Source organism: Lacerta agilis, chromosome 7 (assembly GCF_009819535.1).
Source record: "Lacerta agilis isolate rLacAgi1 chromosome 7, rLacAgi1.pri, whole genome shotgun sequence".
Taxonomy (NCBI): Eukaryota; Metazoa; Chordata; class Lepidosauria; order Squamata; family Lacertidae; genus Lacerta; species Lacerta agilis.
Window position 1 is genome coordinate 65,663,389 of NC_046318.1, and position 21,150 is coordinate 65,684,538.

Genomic DNA, 21,150 nt, shown 5'->3' on the forward strand with positions numbered 1-21,150 from the left:
GTCTGAACCCAAATTTGTGGTTAAGCTCTTTTCTCACTAACCATGAGCTGTATCCACAAACAAACTTTTTTTCCCTTTCCACTGACCATCCTCATTGCCTTCCTCTCAACTCATTCCAATTTGTCTATGTCCTTGTCAAGGTGCAACAACTGAAAATGAATACAATGTTTCAGATGAAGTTTTGACTAGTGCTGAATACAGTGTAACTATTACTTCTTTTGACTTGGAAAATATGGTTCTATTAAATGCAGTCTAAAATCACATTAGCCTGTTTTTGCAGCTGTATCACTTTGCTGACTCATGTTCAGCTTGTAAATCAACTACAGTCCTGAGATCTGTGTACTTCTGCCTAGTCAAGTATTCCCCATTCAACCAATTATTTGTGTTCAGTAAACTTCAGATGATTGTCTTCTGTACTATCTAAAAATAAGTTTCTGAATTAAACTGGAGAGGACACTAAATCCACCATCTGCAAAGGTGTGTGTGTGTGTAAGGTGTGGGGGCTCTGATTTTTGTTAGGGCTGCGGAGGATGGTTTTTAGTTACTGTTCTCTGAGGGGCAATTTTTGTCAGGATTGTGGAAATGGAGGAGAGTATTAAGGTCCTTTCCTTATGTGACAGGATCCTGATTAAATTGGGGCCCCCCAGGCTAACTGCAAGTGATGCATTTAGTGTCACACCTAGTTTAGTCCTATGTGTACAAATACAGGTTTTTATTCACGTTACTTATGTCTTTTTGAAGCAGTTTTCTTAATAATAATAATAATAATTTTACTATTTATATTTATATAAATATAAATATAAATATTTGTCTGGCTGGGTTTCAAGTTGTCTTTCCCCTTTTAGTAGAACTTTATCCTTATTGCCTTGTATCTTTGAAGCCAAATTATTTTTCATTTTTCTTTGTTGCATATTTGAACTGCCAATTTTAAGGTCCTTGCTCTAAAGCCTCTGTGTGTGAATTCTGCACACAACTTTCAGTCCACATAGCCACAATCCTGTGCACAAGCACTGAAGACTGTTGAGTTGTCGCCAGTGTCTTCAAGCTTTCCCCGTAGCATTAAAGTTAGAGCAGAAAATTGTTTAGGGGTGAGGATTAAATTCAGAAGGTTTAATGTCCCAGAAATCACATTCTGTATTTCTGGGAAGTGTAGGGCATAGTGGTGAAGTGTTTAGTACTTCCCTACATACTAAAAGCAAACTTGTTCCCCAAGTGAGAATCCTTATGCAGATGAAAGGGCACCATCCATGGAGAAGAGAAAGGTATCAGCAGGTTTGAGAGAGCCAGGAAGTTGATAGAAGTGAAAATATATTTAGGGGTAGGGATCCAAAAGAGCCCAATGCAGTGGAGATGCAGTGTTGGCTAAGTGATGGGGATGGGTGGGAATGGTTGGTGATGGAAAGGAGTACTACACAGGCTGGAACTGCAAACAGGAGCACTGCTTGATACATTTTGTTACAAGTCTCACATTTACCTGAACAGCTAAATCTTCTAGAATGCAGGGCTGTAGCCCTGTTGAACACAGCAGAAAATGTGTTGGATCTTTTGTAGAGGGAAGTGACCTTTGACACATACAAGAACATTTGATGTTTTTGTTGTCAAAGTGCTAGGCCTAAAAATGTCTTCTGCTCCTTCCTGTTTTTTTCCTCTTTGTTCCAGCTCCCTCCACAAGTTTCTCTCCGTCCCTTACTTAGAGCTTGTTGCATCCATACAAAGAGGTGAAGGAGAAGAGGAACGAAACATGAAAGAATGCATTGAATTATGTCACTGTCTTAATAAAATATTATTTGCATAGTTTTTTAAAGATTGGTTTAGATTAAAAACAGTTTTATAATTTTTATAATTTAGCATATGAATGCTGATGTTCAGTTTAACAAAATTTAATTCTAGGATTATTTTGTACTCTTTCTTAACAGTCTATCATTTTTTGGCAGGTATGTCAACATTTTGAAAACATTTTGGCAGCATAGTGGGATATAGCATAGCATTACATTATTTAGATGTATTGTTATAGTTAAGGGGTTTAGATATCTGCACTTTTAAAAAATCCCTAAATTCCACTACTGCTAAACTAAAATGTGGCTTTTGGAAAGATTCATTGCACATTTTATGGCCTAATTTTTTGTTGCAGCATTTGAAAGATGTTTTTAACCAAAATTTGAAATATGTATCTTCTGAACTGCAGCAAGTAATTTCATTTACAGTACATGGGGTGGGGTGTACAGTAGAATAAGACTTGTACAAAGTAAAGAGAGTCCCATGCATGAGCCCACTTGCCCTACCACCATGGCACTATTATTATAATTTAAATAAATTAAACTTGCAAAAGCTGTCTACTTATTTTCAGGTTTTGCTGTTTATTCTAATGTAACTGTTGATAAACTAAAGTTTCTGTGAATCTGTCAGATGTTAGAAGCCATATTTTATACAGCACCTTCTCAACCAAGCAGATTTCTAAACCCCTCATTGTAGTTGTTTATATGTATTACTATATTATTGCTGTTAGGGGGGAAAAGTTTGAACATGACTTTTAAAAAGTTTTTTCTAAGCCTATTTTCTAGTTCAGTGTTAACAAAGTTGATACACATCTCAGCTGAAGGGCAAACTAATAATACCGGTAATCTATCCACACTGCTTCTGGGGCTTAGGGTTTGATGGAGATATTCCTCTGCTGGCTCTGTAGGTGATGGGACTTGGCCAAAGCAAAGGCCCCTGATTCACCTGCTAAAATTATGGCAGAACATTTTGAAGACAGGGTAGAGCTGGACCATATCCTGGAGAGGAATCTGATATGCTGTGCCAGCCTGGTGCTGGTGCAGCAAAATGGGTAGAGAAAGTGTCCCACACCTTCTAGTGGGGCTGCATATGTGTCAGAAAATCCAATGTTCCGTCCTAATACAGCTGCATTGCTGTATTGGTTTGTCATTAATATAAATAAAAGAAATAAGCATTGTGCTAACCAGTTGTGTCATGAACCTATATTGGCAGCAGCCTGTTTCATTCTACTTTCTACATCCCAGCAATTTCAGTGGAGCTTATTTCCAATTTAATGATCTCAGAGCACAGCCAAATATCTTGATCCTAAGTACATACACCTAGACATAAGCCCTTTTGAAATAAATGGAAAACTTACAATGTTCTATGATATCAGCCCTAAGTCGTCGTCGTCCCCCCAACCACCATTCATAATGTTTCTAATATTCTCATACACGTTTGTGATGTTTGGAATGTAAAGTGATGTTAGAAACACCAAATCTTTCATATTGACATGCCATGTATCTAGATAACGTGCAAGCACGCTCTCACTCACTGTCCTCCACACTTTATATGCTTCATTCTTTTGGAATTTCTGCTTTTTTCTAGAAAATACGGTAGTGAGCCCAAACCTCTAAAGGCAGGATGATACACAAATGCAAAGTCTATTATATCTGTCTGTCCTTTCTTTCACTTTTCCGTTACTGCACTATCTTGTCTGTCTGATCCTCACAGGAGACATGGATTACAACTGGGACCATACGTCTTGGCATAGCAGTGAGGCATCCCCAATGTCTTTGGTGAGACATGTGGAGCCTTACCATTCAGTTTCCTTTACCATTTCATGTTTCCTTTGTTTTATTTACATCTCTGCATGTTTTCTTTTTTGTATCCTTTTTATCCCACACCTGTAGGGGACAGTCAAAGGGGAAAAAGAAAAACTAGTGAGCAGGCAGTTTTGTCGGACTCTAACACCTTATCTGAAAGACAAAAGAAAATGGTGTATTTTGGTGGCCACTCTTTGGAAGAGGACTTGGAATGGTCTGAGCCTCAGATTAAAGACTCTGGGGTAGACACCTGTAGTAGCACGACTCTAAATGAGGAGCATAGCCATAGTGAAAAGGTACTGGCTTTGTGGTGCCTGCATTTTAATCTGCTCATTTGGTCTTTGTTTGCTCTCTGTCACTCATTAAACCAGATCAGTAATAAAAAGGCAGGTCTAATCTAACATTTCTTCAGGTGCAGAAAAGAAAAACAAAACCACAAACACTGGATTGCTCTATTGTTTCTACATCTTGAAGCATAAGGAGAAAACATTATTCAGGCACTAAAAATAAACATCACTTTTATGGTCACACAATAGTATTTGGTGATCATCACCTTAAACCAGAAAAGTGATTTTAAAAAACAAGATCTCCTCTGGATTGGCATGTTTGATTACTGCTAAATGCCCCTGGGGCTGAAATTAAATTAATAGTTTAATTCCCAGGTTGGAAAAAATGGGCGGGGACAAAATTACGTAAGTTTACACAGAAAAGTTGTTTTTCTTTTTTCCCTTTCAATGCCATGTTTGTTCATTTGTTTTGTTGCCATGTCATTTTTGTGCATCATGGGGTAGTATTTGTCCTTGCCATCTGCTTTGTGTTTTTGGTTGTTGTTTTCACTTTTTATTTGAGGCTTTTTAGTGTTATTAAATTTAATGAGGGATAATTTTTGTGCATGCTGATTTCTGCATGTATGAGGGCATGAAACTGATGCACAGCTGTGAAAAATTGCTATGATTACACAAACCAAAGGTGCCAAAATATATATTTTAAGTTACCATACACTATAAAGCAAAGAATGTGTGGTAAATGAAGTATTTAATAATGAAATTACTGTGCATTTCTTAAACTTAAATTGATACTAGACTGTGAACTTAGGTACCTGCAGTTGGAAGCAAGTCCTTCTAAAATTATGATGGGAATTATTTTAGGTAAGGATGCCTATATTCAGGCTATTAAATACAGTATAACAAAAATATAAAATAAAAGAAATGTAATGAAACACTTTTGGACTATCTCAGTTGAATTAAAATTTAATTCAGTCTCTTTAATTAATAATCCATAACGTAGCTTAAATATCATATTTTGAATAGATACAAAAGGACATCTAGAACAGTAATAACATGATGATTAATCCATAATGATCTGTCTAAATTGATAAATTGCTTTAGAGTAGAGCTTTGGTGTAGACACATTTGGAATTAAATCATTTAAAATGTTTAAGGAGTAACTGGATGACCTAATCAGTTCTAATTCTTTACATATAAATATAAAGCCAGTAGTGGTGTAATCATAGCCATTTCACAATGCTTAAAACTGGCAAATGTGAATGAAGTTGATACTGAGACTTTTTCAGAGACTGAATTCTATTGATTTCCCTCTCTGTTAACTATATTACTATAGCATCCTGTAACCTGGCAACCATCCAAAGATGGAGACCGTTTAATTGGTCGGATTTTGTTAAACAAGCGACTAAAAGATGGAAGTGTGCCTAGAGATTCTGGAGCAATGCTTGGATTGAAGGTTGGTAACTGAGCTTTTAAATATATTTATCAGTTGAATCCTAGTGGTTAAAGGTATAGTTTTGATGCAAGAAACCTACATTATACAGACATGTTACCTTTTCATACATTACTAAAATCTTGGGCAACATCAATTTCAATGAAATTGGGTTGCATGACTACAGTATCTGGTATTATTAACAATAGTTCAGTCAGTAGCTTGCTGTATGCAATATGCGAAGCAATTTGAGGGCAAAATCACTTGGATCTATATCAAACGTGATGCCAGAATTTGTGCATATCTATTGGAGGTCCATATCTTATTATAGCTTGTGGGATCAGATTCAGTTGCTGACACTTGAGAACATGGACAGGACACTTGCAGCAGTGAGGCTAACTATGTACCCTCTTGATCCCTACTCATCATGGCTGGCAAAATGAAGTAGGAGGGGATAGATATAACACCTTACTCTTTGCATGGACAGGCGGAGACCCCAACCCCCAACCCCAGGCGACTCCCTAGTGGAATAATGACTCATGACAACGTGTTATGGGATTAAAATTGGCCACAACTTTATTAAAGATTCAGATTCAGATGTACGGAGGGCTTGGCTTAGGCATTGGGCCTTTATCCCTCCCAGTCCCCCTGCCGGGGATCTGGGGAACATCAGGGTTATCCAAAATGTGTGAGGATTGGGCTGACTCTGGAAAACGTATGTTTAAGCAGAGAGCCCGCCCCCCATTTCACCGCAACGCAGGGGAGACCACTGACAACCTATTGGTGTATGGCCAATGACTCCCCTCAAAACAACCACTTTAACAGGGAACCCTGGGATTACCGTCACAGGGGGGCATGGGTCACCGCTTCATGCCCACACCCCATTTAGGGAAGATAGACTAAAGGATTCCGCCCAAGGCCTGAAACCACCACCCGAGACCGCAAAATCGCGGTCTCGCTGCCAAGACTTACCTATACCTGAAAAGGCCCTTCATAGTCTTGACAGCCATTCCAAAAGGCCATGCCTAACGTCGTCCAACCATTGCTTGTTACTCATAGTTGTGAGGTGCACTCCGTTGGGCCTGAAGAGTTCCTTCCTACTCTTTAAGACAGTTATGCCCCCTGTCTTTCAAGAGTCAGGGTGCAGCCTTTCCTGGGTGATCAAGAGTGTGGGAGCCAGTCAGCTGCAGACAGGCGCCTGGAGGAAATAGGTCTGGTTTCAGACTCAGTTTTAGCACCAAAACAGCCTTTTGATTACCTTTATTAGGAGAAAGAAGGTGGGCTGTAACCTGTTGGTTCTCCTTGATCTTTAGTGACATTCTATACAATTGACCACAGTGTGCTTCTAGAAGAACTTAGGGGGTTGTGAGTTGGGGCACTTGGAATTATTACTTGAAATTATTAGCAGTGAATATATTTGATTGTTTTAATATGTTTTGAGATTTTTAAAATGCTTTAATTTTTTTTAAAGTGTTTTTGCTTTGCAGGGCTCATTTGAGAGGAAGAATGAGATAGAAATTGAGTGAATGAATAATTGCTGTGCCCCCCGCCCTTTCTTCCAAACAGGTTGTAGGAGGAAAAATGACTGAATCAGGTCGGCTATGTGCATTTATCACCAAAGTAAAAAAAGGAAGTTTAGCTGATACAGTGGGACACCTTAGGCCAGGTATGAAAGGAATATTCTGCTGAATTATGTAACTGGGCAATGTCAATAATGATTGCTTTTTGGTGCATGTTGTGATTTAAATGCAGTGATTTACTTCTGTGCTGTTGAGAACACTGTTAATCTCTTCATCTATTCTAATTCTTATATTTTATTTCAGGGTTAAAGGTTGTGGTTGTATTTTAAACATTTTTTTAAAAATCAAACCTTATATTCCTTTGGAAGAGCTGAGATTATCCATTCTTCAAGTTATTCTGCTCCTGTGGCATAGCTTACTTACGTTTTTTATTATGTTAATTTATACCAATTTCTATTCTGTTGCTTTCTTTCCCCCAGGGATGTCATATTATTTATTTAATTAATTTCATAAAATTTACATACTGCTTGATTGTTTAAAAAAACCCTCATAGTGGTTTAAAAAAGATAAAGCAATAATATCAAGAAAACATTACAAGTCTACTTTAACAACCCTTTTTTATTACAAAAGTTAAAATACTAAAACAGATTGAAAGTACTTCATATATAGACCATGCAAGTCATATGCCAGGGATTCCCACTCTTTTGTTTGTTGTTGTTTATTCGTTTAGTCGTGTCCAATTCCTCGTGACCCCATGGACCAAAGCACGCCAGGCATTCCTGTCTTCCACTGTCTCCCGCAGTTTGGTCAGACTCATGTTGGTAGCTTCAAGAACACTGTCCAACCACCTTGTCCTCTGTTGTCCCCTTCTCCTTGTGCCCTCCATCTTTTCCAACATCAGGGTCTTTTCCAGGGAGTCTTCTCTTCTCATGCAGTGGCCAAAGTCTTGAAGCCTCAGCTTCAGGATCTGTCCTTCCAGTGAGCACTCAGGGCTGATTTCCTTCAGAATGAATAGGTCTGATCTTCTTGCAGTCCATGGGACTCACAAGAGTCTTCTCCAGCATCATACTTTCAAAACCATCAATTCTTCGGCGATCAGCCTTCTTTATGGTCCAGCTCTCACTTCCATACATCACTACTGGGAAAACCATAGCTTGATATGTGATATCTCTGCTTTTTAAGATGCTGTCTACGTTTGTCATTGCTTTTCTCCCAAGAAGCAGGCATCTTTTAATTCCATGACTGCTGTCACCATCTGCAGTGATCATGGAGCCCAAGAAAGTAAAATCTCTCACTGCCTCCATTTCTTCCCCTTCTATTTGCCAGGAGGTGATTGGACCAGTGGCCACGATCTTAGTTTTTTTTATGTTGAGCTTCAGACCATATTTTGCGTTCTCCTCTTTCACCCTCATTAAAAGGTTCTTTAATTCTTCCTCACTTTCTGCCATCAAGGTTGTGTCATCAGCATATCTGAGGTTGTTGATATTTCTTCCAGCAATCTTAATTCTGGCTTGGAATTCATCCAGTCCAGCCTTTCGCATGATGAATTCTGCATATAAGTTAAATAAGCAGGGAGACAAAATACAGCCTTGTCGTACTCCTTTCCCAATTTTGAACCAATCAGCTGTTCCATATCCAGTTCTAACTGTAGCTTCTTGTCCCACATACAGATTTCTCAGGAGACGGATGAGGTGATCAGGCACTCCCATTTCTTTAAGAACTTTCCATAGTTTGCTGTGGCCGACACAGTCAAATGCTTTTGTGTAGTCAATGAAGCAGAAGTAGACTTTTTCTGGAACTCTTTAGCTTTCTCCATAATCCAGTGCATGTTTGCAATTTCGTCTCTGGTTCTTCTGCCCCTTCAAAATCCAGCTTGCACTTCTGGGAGTTCTTGGTCCACATACTGCTTAAGCCTCCCTTGTAGAATTTTAAGCATAACCTTGCTAGCATGTGAAATGAGTGCTATTGTGCAGTAGTTGGAGCATTCTTTGGCACTGCCCTTCTTTGGGATTGGGATGTAGACTGATCTCGCATTTTGCTTGCTTTCTGTCCCCCGCTATTTGTAAGGCCTCATTGGACAGCCACTTTGCTTTCTTGCATTTCCTTTTCATTGGAATGGTTTTCGTTGGTGCCTCCTGTATAATGTTACGAGCCTCCATTCATAGTTCTTCAGGCCCTCTGTCGACCAAATCTAAATCCTTAAACCTGTTCCTCACTTCCACTCAGTATTCATAAGGGATTTGATTTAGATTGTATCTTACTGGCCCAGTGGTTTTTCCTACTTTCTTCAGTTTAAGCTGGAATTTTGCTATAAGAAGCTGATGATCTGAGCCACAGTCAGCTCCAGGTCTTGTTTTTGCTGACTGTACAGAGCTTCTCCATCTTCAGCTGCAGAGAATATAATGAATCTGATTTTGATGCTGCCCATCTGATGATGTCCATGTGTAGATTTGTCTCTTGTGTTGTTGGAAAAGAGTGTTTGTGATGACCAGCTTATTCTCTTGACAGAACTCTATTAGCCTTTGCCCTGCTTCATTTTGAACTCCAAGGCCAAACTTGCCAGTTGTTCTTTTTATCTCTTAACTCCCTAGTTTAGCATTCCAATCCCCTATAATGAGAAGAACATCCTTCTTTGGTGTAATTTCTATAAGGTGTTGCAAGTCTTCATAGAATTGGTCAATTTCAGTTTCTTCAGCACCGGTAGTTGGTGCATAAACCTGGATTACTGTGATGTTAAAAGGTCTGCCTTGGATTCGTATCAAGATCATTCTATCATTTTTGAGATTGCATCCCAGTACAGCTTTCGCCACTCTTTTGTTGACTATGAGAGCCACTCCATTTCTTTTACGGGATTCTTGCCAGCAGTAGTAGAGTAGATATGATGGTCATCCGAATGGAATTTGCCCATTCCCGTACATTTTAGTTCACTGATGCCCAGGATGCCAATATTTATTCTTGACATCTCATTTTTGACCACATCCAGCTTACCAAGGTTCATGGTTCTCACATTCCAGTTTCCTATGCAATATTTTTCTTTACAGCATTGGACTTTCCTTTCGCTTGCAGGCATATCCGCAACTAAGTGACCTTTCAGCTTTGGCCCAGCCACTTCATCAGCTCTGAATCTACTTGTACTTGTCCTCCACTCTTCCTCAGTAGCATGTTGGACGCCTTCCGACCTTAGGGGCTCATCTTCCAGTGTCATAACTTTTTAAGCCTGTTGTCTTTGTCCATGGAGCTCTTTTGTTAGGGGGACCCAATTACATTTTTTCCTTTGTTTGAATATAGCATACATACTGTTTCTAGTTCTCAACCTAAAGTGGAGCTCGCTTAAACTATGCTCCCAACTTGATGGTCTCACCCACAGGTACAGGATTGTTACATCTTGATTTAACATGCAGATGGCTTATTATCTTAGTGTATTCATTTTTGGAAAATCTAGAAATGAATGCCTTCAAATTCAGTTGGGTTATTCTGTAGAAGATAAGAGAAGGTGAACAATAAGAAGGGAACCATTGGAGCAGCTGTTCTATTTTGAGGCTATTCTGTTAATTCACATCAATAGGAAAACTGTATCTTCACAGACATTTTCTGTAGAATAACATATTCTCTTAGAAGGAATTCTTATTAGGGTTGAATTAGAGCCAGTGTGGTGTAGTGGTTAAGAGTGGTAGACTCGTAATCTGGGGAACCGGGTTCGTTTCTCTGTTCCTCCACATGCAGCTGCTGGGTGACCTTGGGCTAGTCACAATTCTTTGAAGTCTCTCAGCCCCACTTACCTCACAGAGTGTTTGTTGTGGGGGAGGAAGGGAAAGGAAAATGTTAGCTGCTTTGATACTCCTTTGGGTAGTGAAAAGCGGGATATCAAATCCAAACTCTTCTTATATTTCTGTATTATTAGTTAATGTTAGGGCTGATACATAACTTTAAAAAACCTTTTCTAGATTAAAAGAGAGTCAAACGTGAGCAATTCAGCAAGAACACAACCTACAGGCAAGTTTTCCTTCTGAAACAAACTCTTATGACTACCATTGCAGGTGATGAAGTGTTAGAATGGAATGGAAGGCTTTTACAAGGAGCCACCTTTGAAGAAGTGTACAACATCATTCTAGAATCCAAACCAGAGCCACAAGTGGAACTTGTAGTTTCAAGGCCAATTGGGTAAGTACAGTTTCCCTTCATTAATTGTTTAGAATGTACACAGGCATTACAAAATTAGGCTCCAAACTGAATTTCACAGCTTTGTTTCTGCACATGTGAATGTTCCATAACGAATCAGCTTCTTTAATCTCAGCTTTCCTCCTCCTTGCTTTGGTACCTTTCTTGATTACTGCAGTCTGTTCTATGGGGGGCTATTCTTGAAGTGCTTGGAAATATCAGCTAGTTCAAAAGTTATCTGCCAGATTTATTTAACTAGCATTTATCATATCTTGCCAATATTGAAAGATCTGAATTAGTTTTCAATTTATTTATGGGCAGAGTTTAAAGTTCTGCTTTTGATTGAGATTAAAGCCCTTCATGTTCCACATGAACATGACTTCTGATTAACAAAATCTTCTAAGGCCATATTTCTCCATCTTTGGAGGCTACACAGATGGTTTTTGGAGAGAGGGCCTCTGTGACGGTTCACAGTTTTGGAATTTGGTATCCAGAGAAGTCTGGTCTGATGACATGATCATAATCATTCTGGTACCATGCTAAGTCTGTCCTGTTTACCCAAACTTTTAATGAACATCAACGGCTTTTAATCTCCATGTGACTCTGTCGGTATTTATTTTGAATGGTAGTTCTAGTTTTGTATTATTAGTTTTAGAGTATCTAATTGTTTAATTTTTTAGTCACTCTGAGGATATTTTAATAGTATAAAAATGAACTATATTTTAAACAAACAAATAAAATAAGTTTCTCATTATCCCACTAGGTTAGGGGTCAGCAAACTTTTTCAGCAGGGGGACGGTCCACTGTCCCTCAGACCTTGTGGGGGCCCGGACTATATTTTGGAAAAAAATATGAACAAATTCCTATGCCCCACAAATAACCCAGAGATGCATTTTAAATAAAAGCACACATTCTACTCATGTAAAAAACACGCTGATTCCCGGACTGTCCGCGGGCTGGATTTAGAAGGCGATTGGGCCACATCCAGCCCCCAGGCCTTAGTTTGGAGACCCCTGCACTAGGTATTCCTGCATGAGTTTTAACTCACAGATGAGTTTAATGATTTTCCTAAGAATAAGCTCTTGGAATTCAAACCCAAATCCCCCCTTTTGGTTTAAGTATATAAAGCAAATAGCCCCTCGTTTGATTCATTTGTAAGCCTAAAGTTTATAGATTAAAGCTTGTGTTGCTTGCAGAGGCTGCCTACTAGCAGCCACTTCCTGCCACCACACCAGCCCATTGCCAACTGCCTCCTTTTCTTTTATACCTTGCTCCAACCCTTTCTTCTCCATCTTCTCACAGCTCCCACAACCCCCTGTCCTTCTGCCATTGGTAGGAGGAGGGAGGAATAAAGGAAACAAAGCCTTTCTTCCCTTCACCCCATCCACCCTGCAGCTACCACCACACTGCAAAATCCAGGCTTCTTTCTTGTAGGGGCACGGTGACAACAGGGAAGGACAAAAGTCTTTATCCTTTTCATTCCCATCCACACAATAGTGGTAGCAACAACAACCATTACAATAGTGGGAGTGTAGGAAGGTCAGCCTGAACTGCCTCCCAGCCTGCTCCACCAGTCTGCTCGCTTGCACCATCTGCCTGGGCCACCATCCTGCCTTCTTCCCCTTACCCTGGTCTGGTGGCAGTGGCAACAACAGGGAGCGTTCTGAAAGCCCTAAGTGTGGTTAATTAAATCAAACCAGACTGAAACCATGGTTTGATATCCTGCTTTATTCACCAGAGGGGATTGGAAAGATGTAGGCAAGAATCTTTTACAAGCTTGTTCTCTTAATGAAACCATAGTTTCTTGTTGTTACATGTAAACCATAGTTTCTTGTTGTTACATGTAAACCAGACCAGCTAAATAACTCTAGATGTAATTCTTTATGGAACTATATGAATAAATAAAATCTAAGCATAGTTGAGTCTTGTTGAAATGAATAGAATTTGTGCATATTGTGTGTGTGTGTGTGTGTGTATGTATCATTCTACATGGCTGTAGAGAGAGCTAAAGAGGTGAGAGGTGGTTTGGTTTACCGGAACAAAAAATGCTTCTCACTTCTGATCTGATTTGGATGCCATTGTTAGAAAATATCCAACTTAGATGGTTTGCTTAGATCACTTTCAGTGCGTTTTGTTGACATGTTGCCCATTATCGGATATTAGTAGACGTTTGTGGGACCTGCTACATATATATGAAGTTTGAGTGTACTTCATCAGTTGTAGACTATTCTTGTGAATGTAATTCATTTTGACTGTTTTGAATTATTGTAATTTACCATGGGATCTGCTTATGAAGGGTAGACAATAAATAAATAAATATATAAATTTCCAAGATACTCTTGTTAGTTTTTATGTTATACAACTAACTCTATCACACTTTACAACTGCATCTTTACATCTATGGAAATATTTATATATGTTTAGAAAAAACAACAGTATATTTTCTGTGATTTTGCAGTGTAATATTCTATCTTCAAGTTCCATATTGTTATGTGCTAAGTAACCCTATAGGACATAGATAAAGTACAAACATGATTTGTTTTTCATAATTGCAGGGATATTCCCAGAATACCTGACAGTACACATGCACAGTTGGAGTCCAGTAAGTTACATTTTTTTGGATTGAACCCAAGCTGGAAATTGAAAAAATGTTTGTGTTCCTTCTAAATTTTGCCTCTTTGTCTGTATCTGTATAGGTATCGCTCTTCTATGTGTCTTATCTATGTTTTCTATCATACTTCAATAATAAACTACCAGAAGTCAGGAAATCTAATGCTAGGTTTGACATTCTTTTATAAATTCACTCTTCTCTTTATTAAAAAGGGAGGAACAACCTAGTGGGTAAAAATAGGATTGACGTCAATCCTAACTTCAATTTCCTGCTTTTTTGTTAATGCTGTGTGCTGCAGCCTTATTAAATAAAATGCATTTCATTATGTTCAATATTTAAAATCAGTATTTTTATATTTTAGAGAAAATACTACACCAAAGAAATATTTTAAAGTGATTGAATATTTGGCCTTTATGGATTTTATTAATGTTTTGGTATATGCCAGGAGTCAGGAATAGAGCATGCCAACAGCAACGTCGGAGTGACAGCTCAAAACCTTAAGTTTTGGCAGATTCATCTGCACAGCTGTGTAAGATTGAGATGCTGTTTTCTTCACTTTAGTGTTGGTTGGGGGGAATCATCCCAAACAGGGCAGATTCTTCCACACCATTTGAATTGAATTCCCTCCCACTCCAGCCCCGGAAGACCCACAATGCTTATTTCATCCCCCTGACCATCTGGAGGCATGATCTGACTTCCACTTGTACAACATTGGATACAGCCCATAATTAATTTATTGTTGAATGTAGAAGCCATAATGATTTTAAAACCCCTATAGCATCTTGTTACTGGAGAAATAAAGCTTGTAACCAAAAATATTTTTTTCAAGATGCAAAATGTTATTTCCTTGACTTACTCTAAAAATAATGTAACAAGCAAACATTTTATTTGAGGAGACTTTATCCTGCCAAACCCAAATATCCAAAAACAAGTTCTTGTTTTGCAGCATTTTTAATATAGGTGATAGCAATTGAGTTGCAGTCCTCAAGATACAGAGTATTTGACTTCGATCCTGTCCCAATGATTCAAGCATATGTTTAGGTTTCCATTAATATAATGGATCTTTAAGTGCTTAGCTTTGGCTAAATTATACCCATTGTTTTGCTCATCATGTTCATGTTTAAAGATTAAATTGAGTTTTAAGATTATCTGTTATCTTTTCAACACACTGTGTATTCGTGTATTTTTGTTCAAAGGATCCTTCTCTTAATGTTTGTATAATCAGAATATGTTTAATAAAATAAAATAAATTTCACTTTCAGGTTCTAGTTCGTTTGAATCTCAAAAAATGGACCGGCCTTCTATTTCGGTCACTTCTCCCATGAGTCCAGGCATGTTGAGGGATGTTCCACAGTTCTTATCTGGACAACTTTCAGTATGTAAACATTTGTTCAGTTTGTTCTTATTTACTTTGTTGCTTGTAATAATGTATTGTTAATGGAAAATGCCAAGTAACTATATACTGAAGTTGTTACTGTCCTAAATTCTTGTCTTCAGCTATTTCTCACCATGAATTACAGGCAACCCCCCATTTATGTGGGGGTTATGTTCTGAGTCATTGTGTGCATTGGTGGAGCGTGCGTAAGCCCACCCCACCCTGGCCCTGTTCCACCCTCTTCTGGTGCTGAACATGGTGCACAGTTGTGCATGCATCGAATACATGCAAAATTGGAGTTGCCTGTAATTACAATCTCTTTCTCCTATATTCAGGATATTTATATCTAATATTTTCAGTTTGTAGAATTATATTTTTCATTTCCATATGTAAATCATGACGTATGATAACAGATTCTATAAAACATATTCAAGGAAAATGCAGAGTCCCATGTATGGGACTGAAAAATTATTCATGTCTTCAATAATTTGAAAGAACTGAAGCACAAGCTTCCACAGCCCTTTCCTGAGCTATTCTGAGAATCTGTCCACTAGTTCTTCATCATATTCATTCTACTAATTATCACTGTGGCTATGTTGCACTATCTTAATCAGCACAAGATTTCACACAGAGAACAAAGCATTTTGGCAATTGTGAACCTATTATTTTTCTTTGAAAGCCTGAAAATGATTTTCAAAAGTGTGTGACATTTGAAATCTACACCAATGATTCCAGTAAAACAATTCATAATATTCATGAGTGATGTTAGTTTGAAAAGTGTGAGCATGATGATCAGCAATTTCGGAAGAGCTGATGTTTAACTGGTAGTAACAAAATATAGGGAAATTGGAAGGCAATTTCTTTGGCAGCAGGATGTGCAGTCCACTGGGAATTTGTTCTGACAAATAATATTGGGATTTGCTGAAGAATGGGAAACTTTGGCATGGACTGAGATTTTCTTGTTCAATAATAATAATAGTAATAATTTCCCATGTGTTTCCCCACACTGCTTATATTGAAACTACTTGAGTTTTACTGTGACGAGAACAAGGACTCTGATTTCTCTTGGAACTAGCTTGTAGTAGCATAGCTTACTTTCCCTTTGGTCTGACATGATGAATTGTAGTCCTCAATAGACATAGGAATCAGATTGTAAAAACTTGAACAATACCTAATTCTCTGGAGGGAGAAGTTGCACTTACTCACCCTACATTAGGAAATAGTAGACTATTGTTCACATCCCCTGGGATAGACAAACCTGCCATTGTTTGTTTCTCTTGGTTTCTCATTTTTCAGTCTTAAATTCAAGTCTCTCTGCAGCAATTTGTTATTATTGATTTTTTTAAAAATCCTCATGAAAATTTGACAGCATCTTAGTGTGATTTCTACTGTACATACATTCTTATACAGTTTTGGCTAATATATAAATAAATTTTTAAAGGAACTTCCCCCCAAATAATGCATTTTTGTTTATTTTAAATAATGTATTCATGTTCTGCACACCTTTACCTAACATGCATTTTTGTACACATTGGTTAGAGAAGTACAATACAAATTTTGGAAAAGTTCAGATTTTGAAGGATAGTTGTATTTCAATTCCCCAAATGGGTGAGTTATGGGTATTTGAGTGCACACACTCATGTGTTTTTTCACAAGGAAAATAATGGATGGAGGGTGTGTAGAAGTCATGCTGTTTTGCATAGTTTCTCTCACTAGTGTAAGGTTACCAGACATCCCCGTTTCCCGGGGACAGTCCCCGGATTTACAAATCAGTCCCCATACAAAATCAATTGAAGTTGAAAAGTGTCCCCGGATTCATTGAAAAAAATCTGGTAACCTTACACTAGTGATCCTCCTTCCCTTGCTTAACAATGTTGGGTGCCTTGCCTTTTCAGTACTGTTTGCAAAAGTAGGGCTGAGGTTCCTTGTTGGCGTTTATCTCTAAATTATTTTGATACGTTTAGTACCCGTTAACTATAAGTGTGATTCATCTACAATATATGTAGATCCCATTTTTGTACAATGTGTTCCATCACTAGGTTCCCCCTTCTGTGCTTATAATTTTCTAAACACGTGGAAAATTTAATATAACACTAGTCCATGCTTCTTGATATGTGTACTGTGTTCCCTAGCTGGGGGGTGATCAGCAGGTGTGCCATGACTTGTTGCTGATTCACTTAAAATCCTATTTCCCCATTGTGACTTTGAGGACAGTGGGAGAGGAGGTAGGAGAGTCATCTGGGCCTTCACACTGACTTTAGTGTGAGTATCACCTTTTCTGCAGGTATAACATCCTGTCATTGCTGGGGCTTGCACCAGACCTTCACCTGAGCATAGTATCTGGACTAGACTTTGCTATTCCTTCATCATGCCCCCAATTCCACTGAGATTTTGCCCTGGTTCTGGTAATATTCTTTTAGTGCAAGGCAGGGATGAAGAACCTTTAATTCACAGGCCTAACTAGGTCCAGCAGGAATCTTAATTTGGCCTGTGAGGCCATTCTCTCCCCGCCCCCCCAGCTACACCCATCTGCCCTGTTATGTCATCCTATGTGACATCAGGTGGGAGTCAGGTAAAGGTGTGGCCTGCACTTTAACTGCACATCATGTCTAAGCTGATTCAGTAGCATTTTTGTCACCTGACGTGATTATGATGTCAGGTAATGGACAGGTGGATGGCCATGCACTCCTGGCAGACTTGGCCTGTGGGGCTTGTGGTGATAAGATCTTGGCCTGCTGGGTGAAAAGGTTCCCCACTCCTGTTGCAGGGGTTCTACCAGCTGTAGTACCATCTGTCACTACAACAATGTTAATTTGCTATGTTGTCGTATCTTTTGGGCTGCCAGTGCAAGAGCATTTCATAAGGAAAGTATCCCACCCGTTAGGCAGTGTAGTTATTTTCAGGTGTCCCTAACACTTTTTCTTCAAACAGCCATTAATTTGCTCACTAAAGACCAAACTTGATGTGTGTTTTTAAGTTTCTCTTAGCATGTGTTTCCCACAAATTGCCTTTAATTCATTATAATCCACCTGACAGAATATGTTTTAGGAAAGACCTATTGATTTCATCAGGAGAAATTGAAACGAATGCATAATACTCCCAATACTTAGTTTTGGCTGATCATGCCCTTTGTTTTGTAAAGACTAGGCTTTTCAAGAAGAAAGTTAAAAATCCAGGAGGATTTTTTTCTGCAATATCTATTTGAAATCAACTGAAGTGATATAAAATCATTAACTTGACTGAGTTTTATATGGAATTTACAGCATTTCAGAGCAACTCCAGATTCTGCATGGCATTGTCAGAAGCCAAACCAGAGTGAATGCAGGAACAGAAGGCAGTGATTCCTACCCTCATTCTGATGTCTTATGACAGAAATATTGAATAAAACAACACAGCAAAATATAACTTATGCCAGGATCCAACAATGGGAAGAGTAACATCTGCTGTTAGGACCATATGAACAGGCAACAGGGGTAGCAAAAAATGCATTGTGGGCACAGTTTTTTAAAACCTTTCATTCCTCCCAAGTCCCTGTTCTATACCAAATAATATTCTAAAGTGCCTTTGGCATGCCTTACACTGAATAAAACCTATTGGAATCAGTTTTTATTCTGGGGAAGTGGCCTTACTGATACGGTTGGTTTGTCTTCTGCAGTAGGTTTGGGTGCACCGCAGACTGAAATTAGTTGTGGCCATGGTCTAGGATTTTTGCCCTGATGTTGATGTTGTCCACTTGAACTTTTTGATACCTTTTAACAATGTTGATATTGAAATATCAACATCTTGATATTGAGACCTGCTAAATAGTTTTCATTAAATGATTAGTTCAAGTCGGCCCTAGCAGAAATGTCTCAAAAGGTTGCAGTGGGTGGGAGCCAGTGTGGTGTAGTGGTTAAGAGCGGTAGTCTCGTAATCTGGTGAACCGGGTTCACGTCTCTGCTCCTCCACATGCAGCTGCTGGGTGACCTTGGGCTAGTCCTCTGAAGTCCCTCAGCCTCACTCACCTCACAGAGTGTTTGTTGTGGGGGAGGAAGGGAAAGGAGAATGTTAGCTGCTTTGAGACTCTTTAGGGTAGGGATAAAGCAAGATATCAAATCCAAACTCCTCTTCTTCTTGCTCATCTCTTCAGAGGAATTTGCTGTATGAAGTACTGCAGGAGTCCATCTTGCTCATCCTACTGTTCAGCTGGGGAAATCTTGCATAATATTGAAGTGGAGTCGATGTTTAGATGACTCACAACTCTGCATTCTTTTTCATCTGACCCATATGCTGCAGTTGTATTCAGGAACCACAAATGAAATGTGCACTGTTCCCTTGAGTACAACTGAGTCACACTGGATTCCCTCTTCCTTCCTTGTGGATCAGGCAAAAACTTGCTGTAGGCCAGCATTAAGAACCTTGCAAGGAAGATGTATAAACAAAGTTTTAAATGACTGTAACAGTTAAATTACCAACAAATGCGTGGAGCAATTCTGTTATGAAGACTCAACCTGAAAACACAGATGATGGATAGATAATCATTTAGCACCAAGTGGTTCTTCGACACATATGCTGTTCATCTATAATGACTGACATAAAAAGTGGTGAAAACAACTTCGTCACCCATTGGCAGCCATCAAAAATCTGAGGAATAAGGGGGGGGGGGTTCATGTAGATAAGCTTAATAGAAACTAAAGCCAGAAACACAGGAATAATAGAAATACTCATATTTTGATTTCTTATTATTTGGGCTTGTATTATTGGTTTGCATGCTCCTGGATATCTCATGATACTTGAAACTACAATATTGGCAAAGGGTGCTTTTCATTCAGTCTGATAAGGCAGCTTTCTGTAACCTTGGGGATTAGACTATTGTTCTACTTGGCACTGACTTTTAAAACTCTTCAGAAAATGTAACACAGTATGTGATGACTTCCTAACTATGAAGTGGTTATCTGGAAGCACATTACAGTACTGTAGTCTCCTGGAAGAAATGTACACCTCTGGTTTTGTTTTTAAAAGCTGACATTGTTTCAGCTATACACACTTAATAGAGCAATTCTGCGCTCTGTTCTACTGTCATAATCTCCTAAAACTGAGCCAATTCTGTACTATTGTGTGAAATCCTGTCCATAATTGTGGAATTTCTTCCTGACATTTTTCAAAAGGCAAACTTTCAGTGACCTGGATTAATCTAGAGATGCTGGTGTTGTGGTGATGATTATTATGGTTTGAAGGGATTATATTGTTTAATTAGTTGATTACCTTCAAATACTTACTTACTTACTTACTTATTTATTTATTTATTTATTTATTTATTGGATGCATTAGTTCACTTTGAGTCTTTGCTGAAGTGTGAGGAAAAGCAATCAGTAAAAAAGAAAATATTCATAATGATTTAAAATTATATAAGTGCTCTGTAATGTCAGAAGAGCTACTAGCAATATACCGATCTCCAAGAAATGGACAGAAATGTATTGTTGGTTTGCTAGCATACTTATCAAAAATATTTGCCTTATCATGAAGTGAAAAAGAATTCAGATGGGGCTCTGATCAGCACTAGAGCTAATCCTATCCAGGATACTTTTGTACAGTTTATTTACCAGTGTATGCATTTTACAACAAAATGTAAAATTCATTTGGTCATTTATTTTATTATTTACTTCACAACATTTATGCACCCTTGGCTGTATTGAAACCAGTTCAAAGAATTTTTGTTTCTTTCTGTTGGTACAACTAAATTACTTTGAGGCTTATCCATACACACAGGCTATGTAAATAGACTAACATTCCTCAAATACTACATATAAGGTGATTCTTCTTTTTGACGTTGATATAGCACATTTTGAAGGACAACAAATTAGAAAGTGTAGCAAAACAACCTTTATTAGCGAGATCTGCAATGTATCTTGAGTGTTGTGAACCGCCCTGTGATCTTCAGATAAAGTGCGGCATACAAATTTAAATAGTAACCATCATCATCTGCATGCAAGAAGGAAGCTTAAATTGAAACCAGTTTTTCTGGTCAGGCAGAGGGCAAGGAGATGAATTAGGAAGCATTTAATTGAGTTAGGAGTTAGAAGTACAATCTTTATATTATTTTGGGAATAAGGATGCTTCCCATGGGGCTGTTATCTTGCAGATGGATTGTTCAGATCCTTTTTTCCTGTGTACATGATGAGCCCGTGCCGGTAAACACTCTGCCTTCTG

At 38.5% G+C, this 21,150-nt stretch overlaps 1 protein-coding gene across 7 annotated transcripts in view; it reads left to right on the plus strand.

Annotated features, from left to right (window-relative positions):
- The window catches only part of RIMS2 (regulating synaptic membrane exocytosis 2), a 355,451-nt gene that overhangs the window by 170,490 nt on the left and 163,811 nt on the right, over window positions 1-21,150 (plus strand). For 5 of the 7 annotated variants that reach the window (XM_033155716.1, XM_033155724.1, XM_033155723.1 and 2 more), the window contains 6 exons: window positions 3,490-3,554; window positions 5,202-5,321; window positions 6,864-6,963; window positions 10,855-10,978; window positions 13,531-13,577; window positions 14,849-14,961. In XM_033155716.1, the coding sequence (XP_033011607.1) occupies window positions 3,490-3,554; window positions 5,202-5,321; window positions 6,864-6,963; window positions 10,855-10,978; window positions 13,531-13,577; window positions 14,849-14,961 (569 nt within the window). Of the gene's footprint in view, window positions 1-1,916; window positions 1,935-3,489; window positions 3,555-3,668; window positions 3,878-5,201; window positions 5,322-6,863; window positions 6,964-10,854; window positions 10,979-13,530; window positions 13,578-14,848; window positions 14,962-21,150 lie in introns of all 7 variants that reach the window. The other 2 variants (XM_033155715.1, XM_033155722.1) reach the window with 2 other exon arrangements.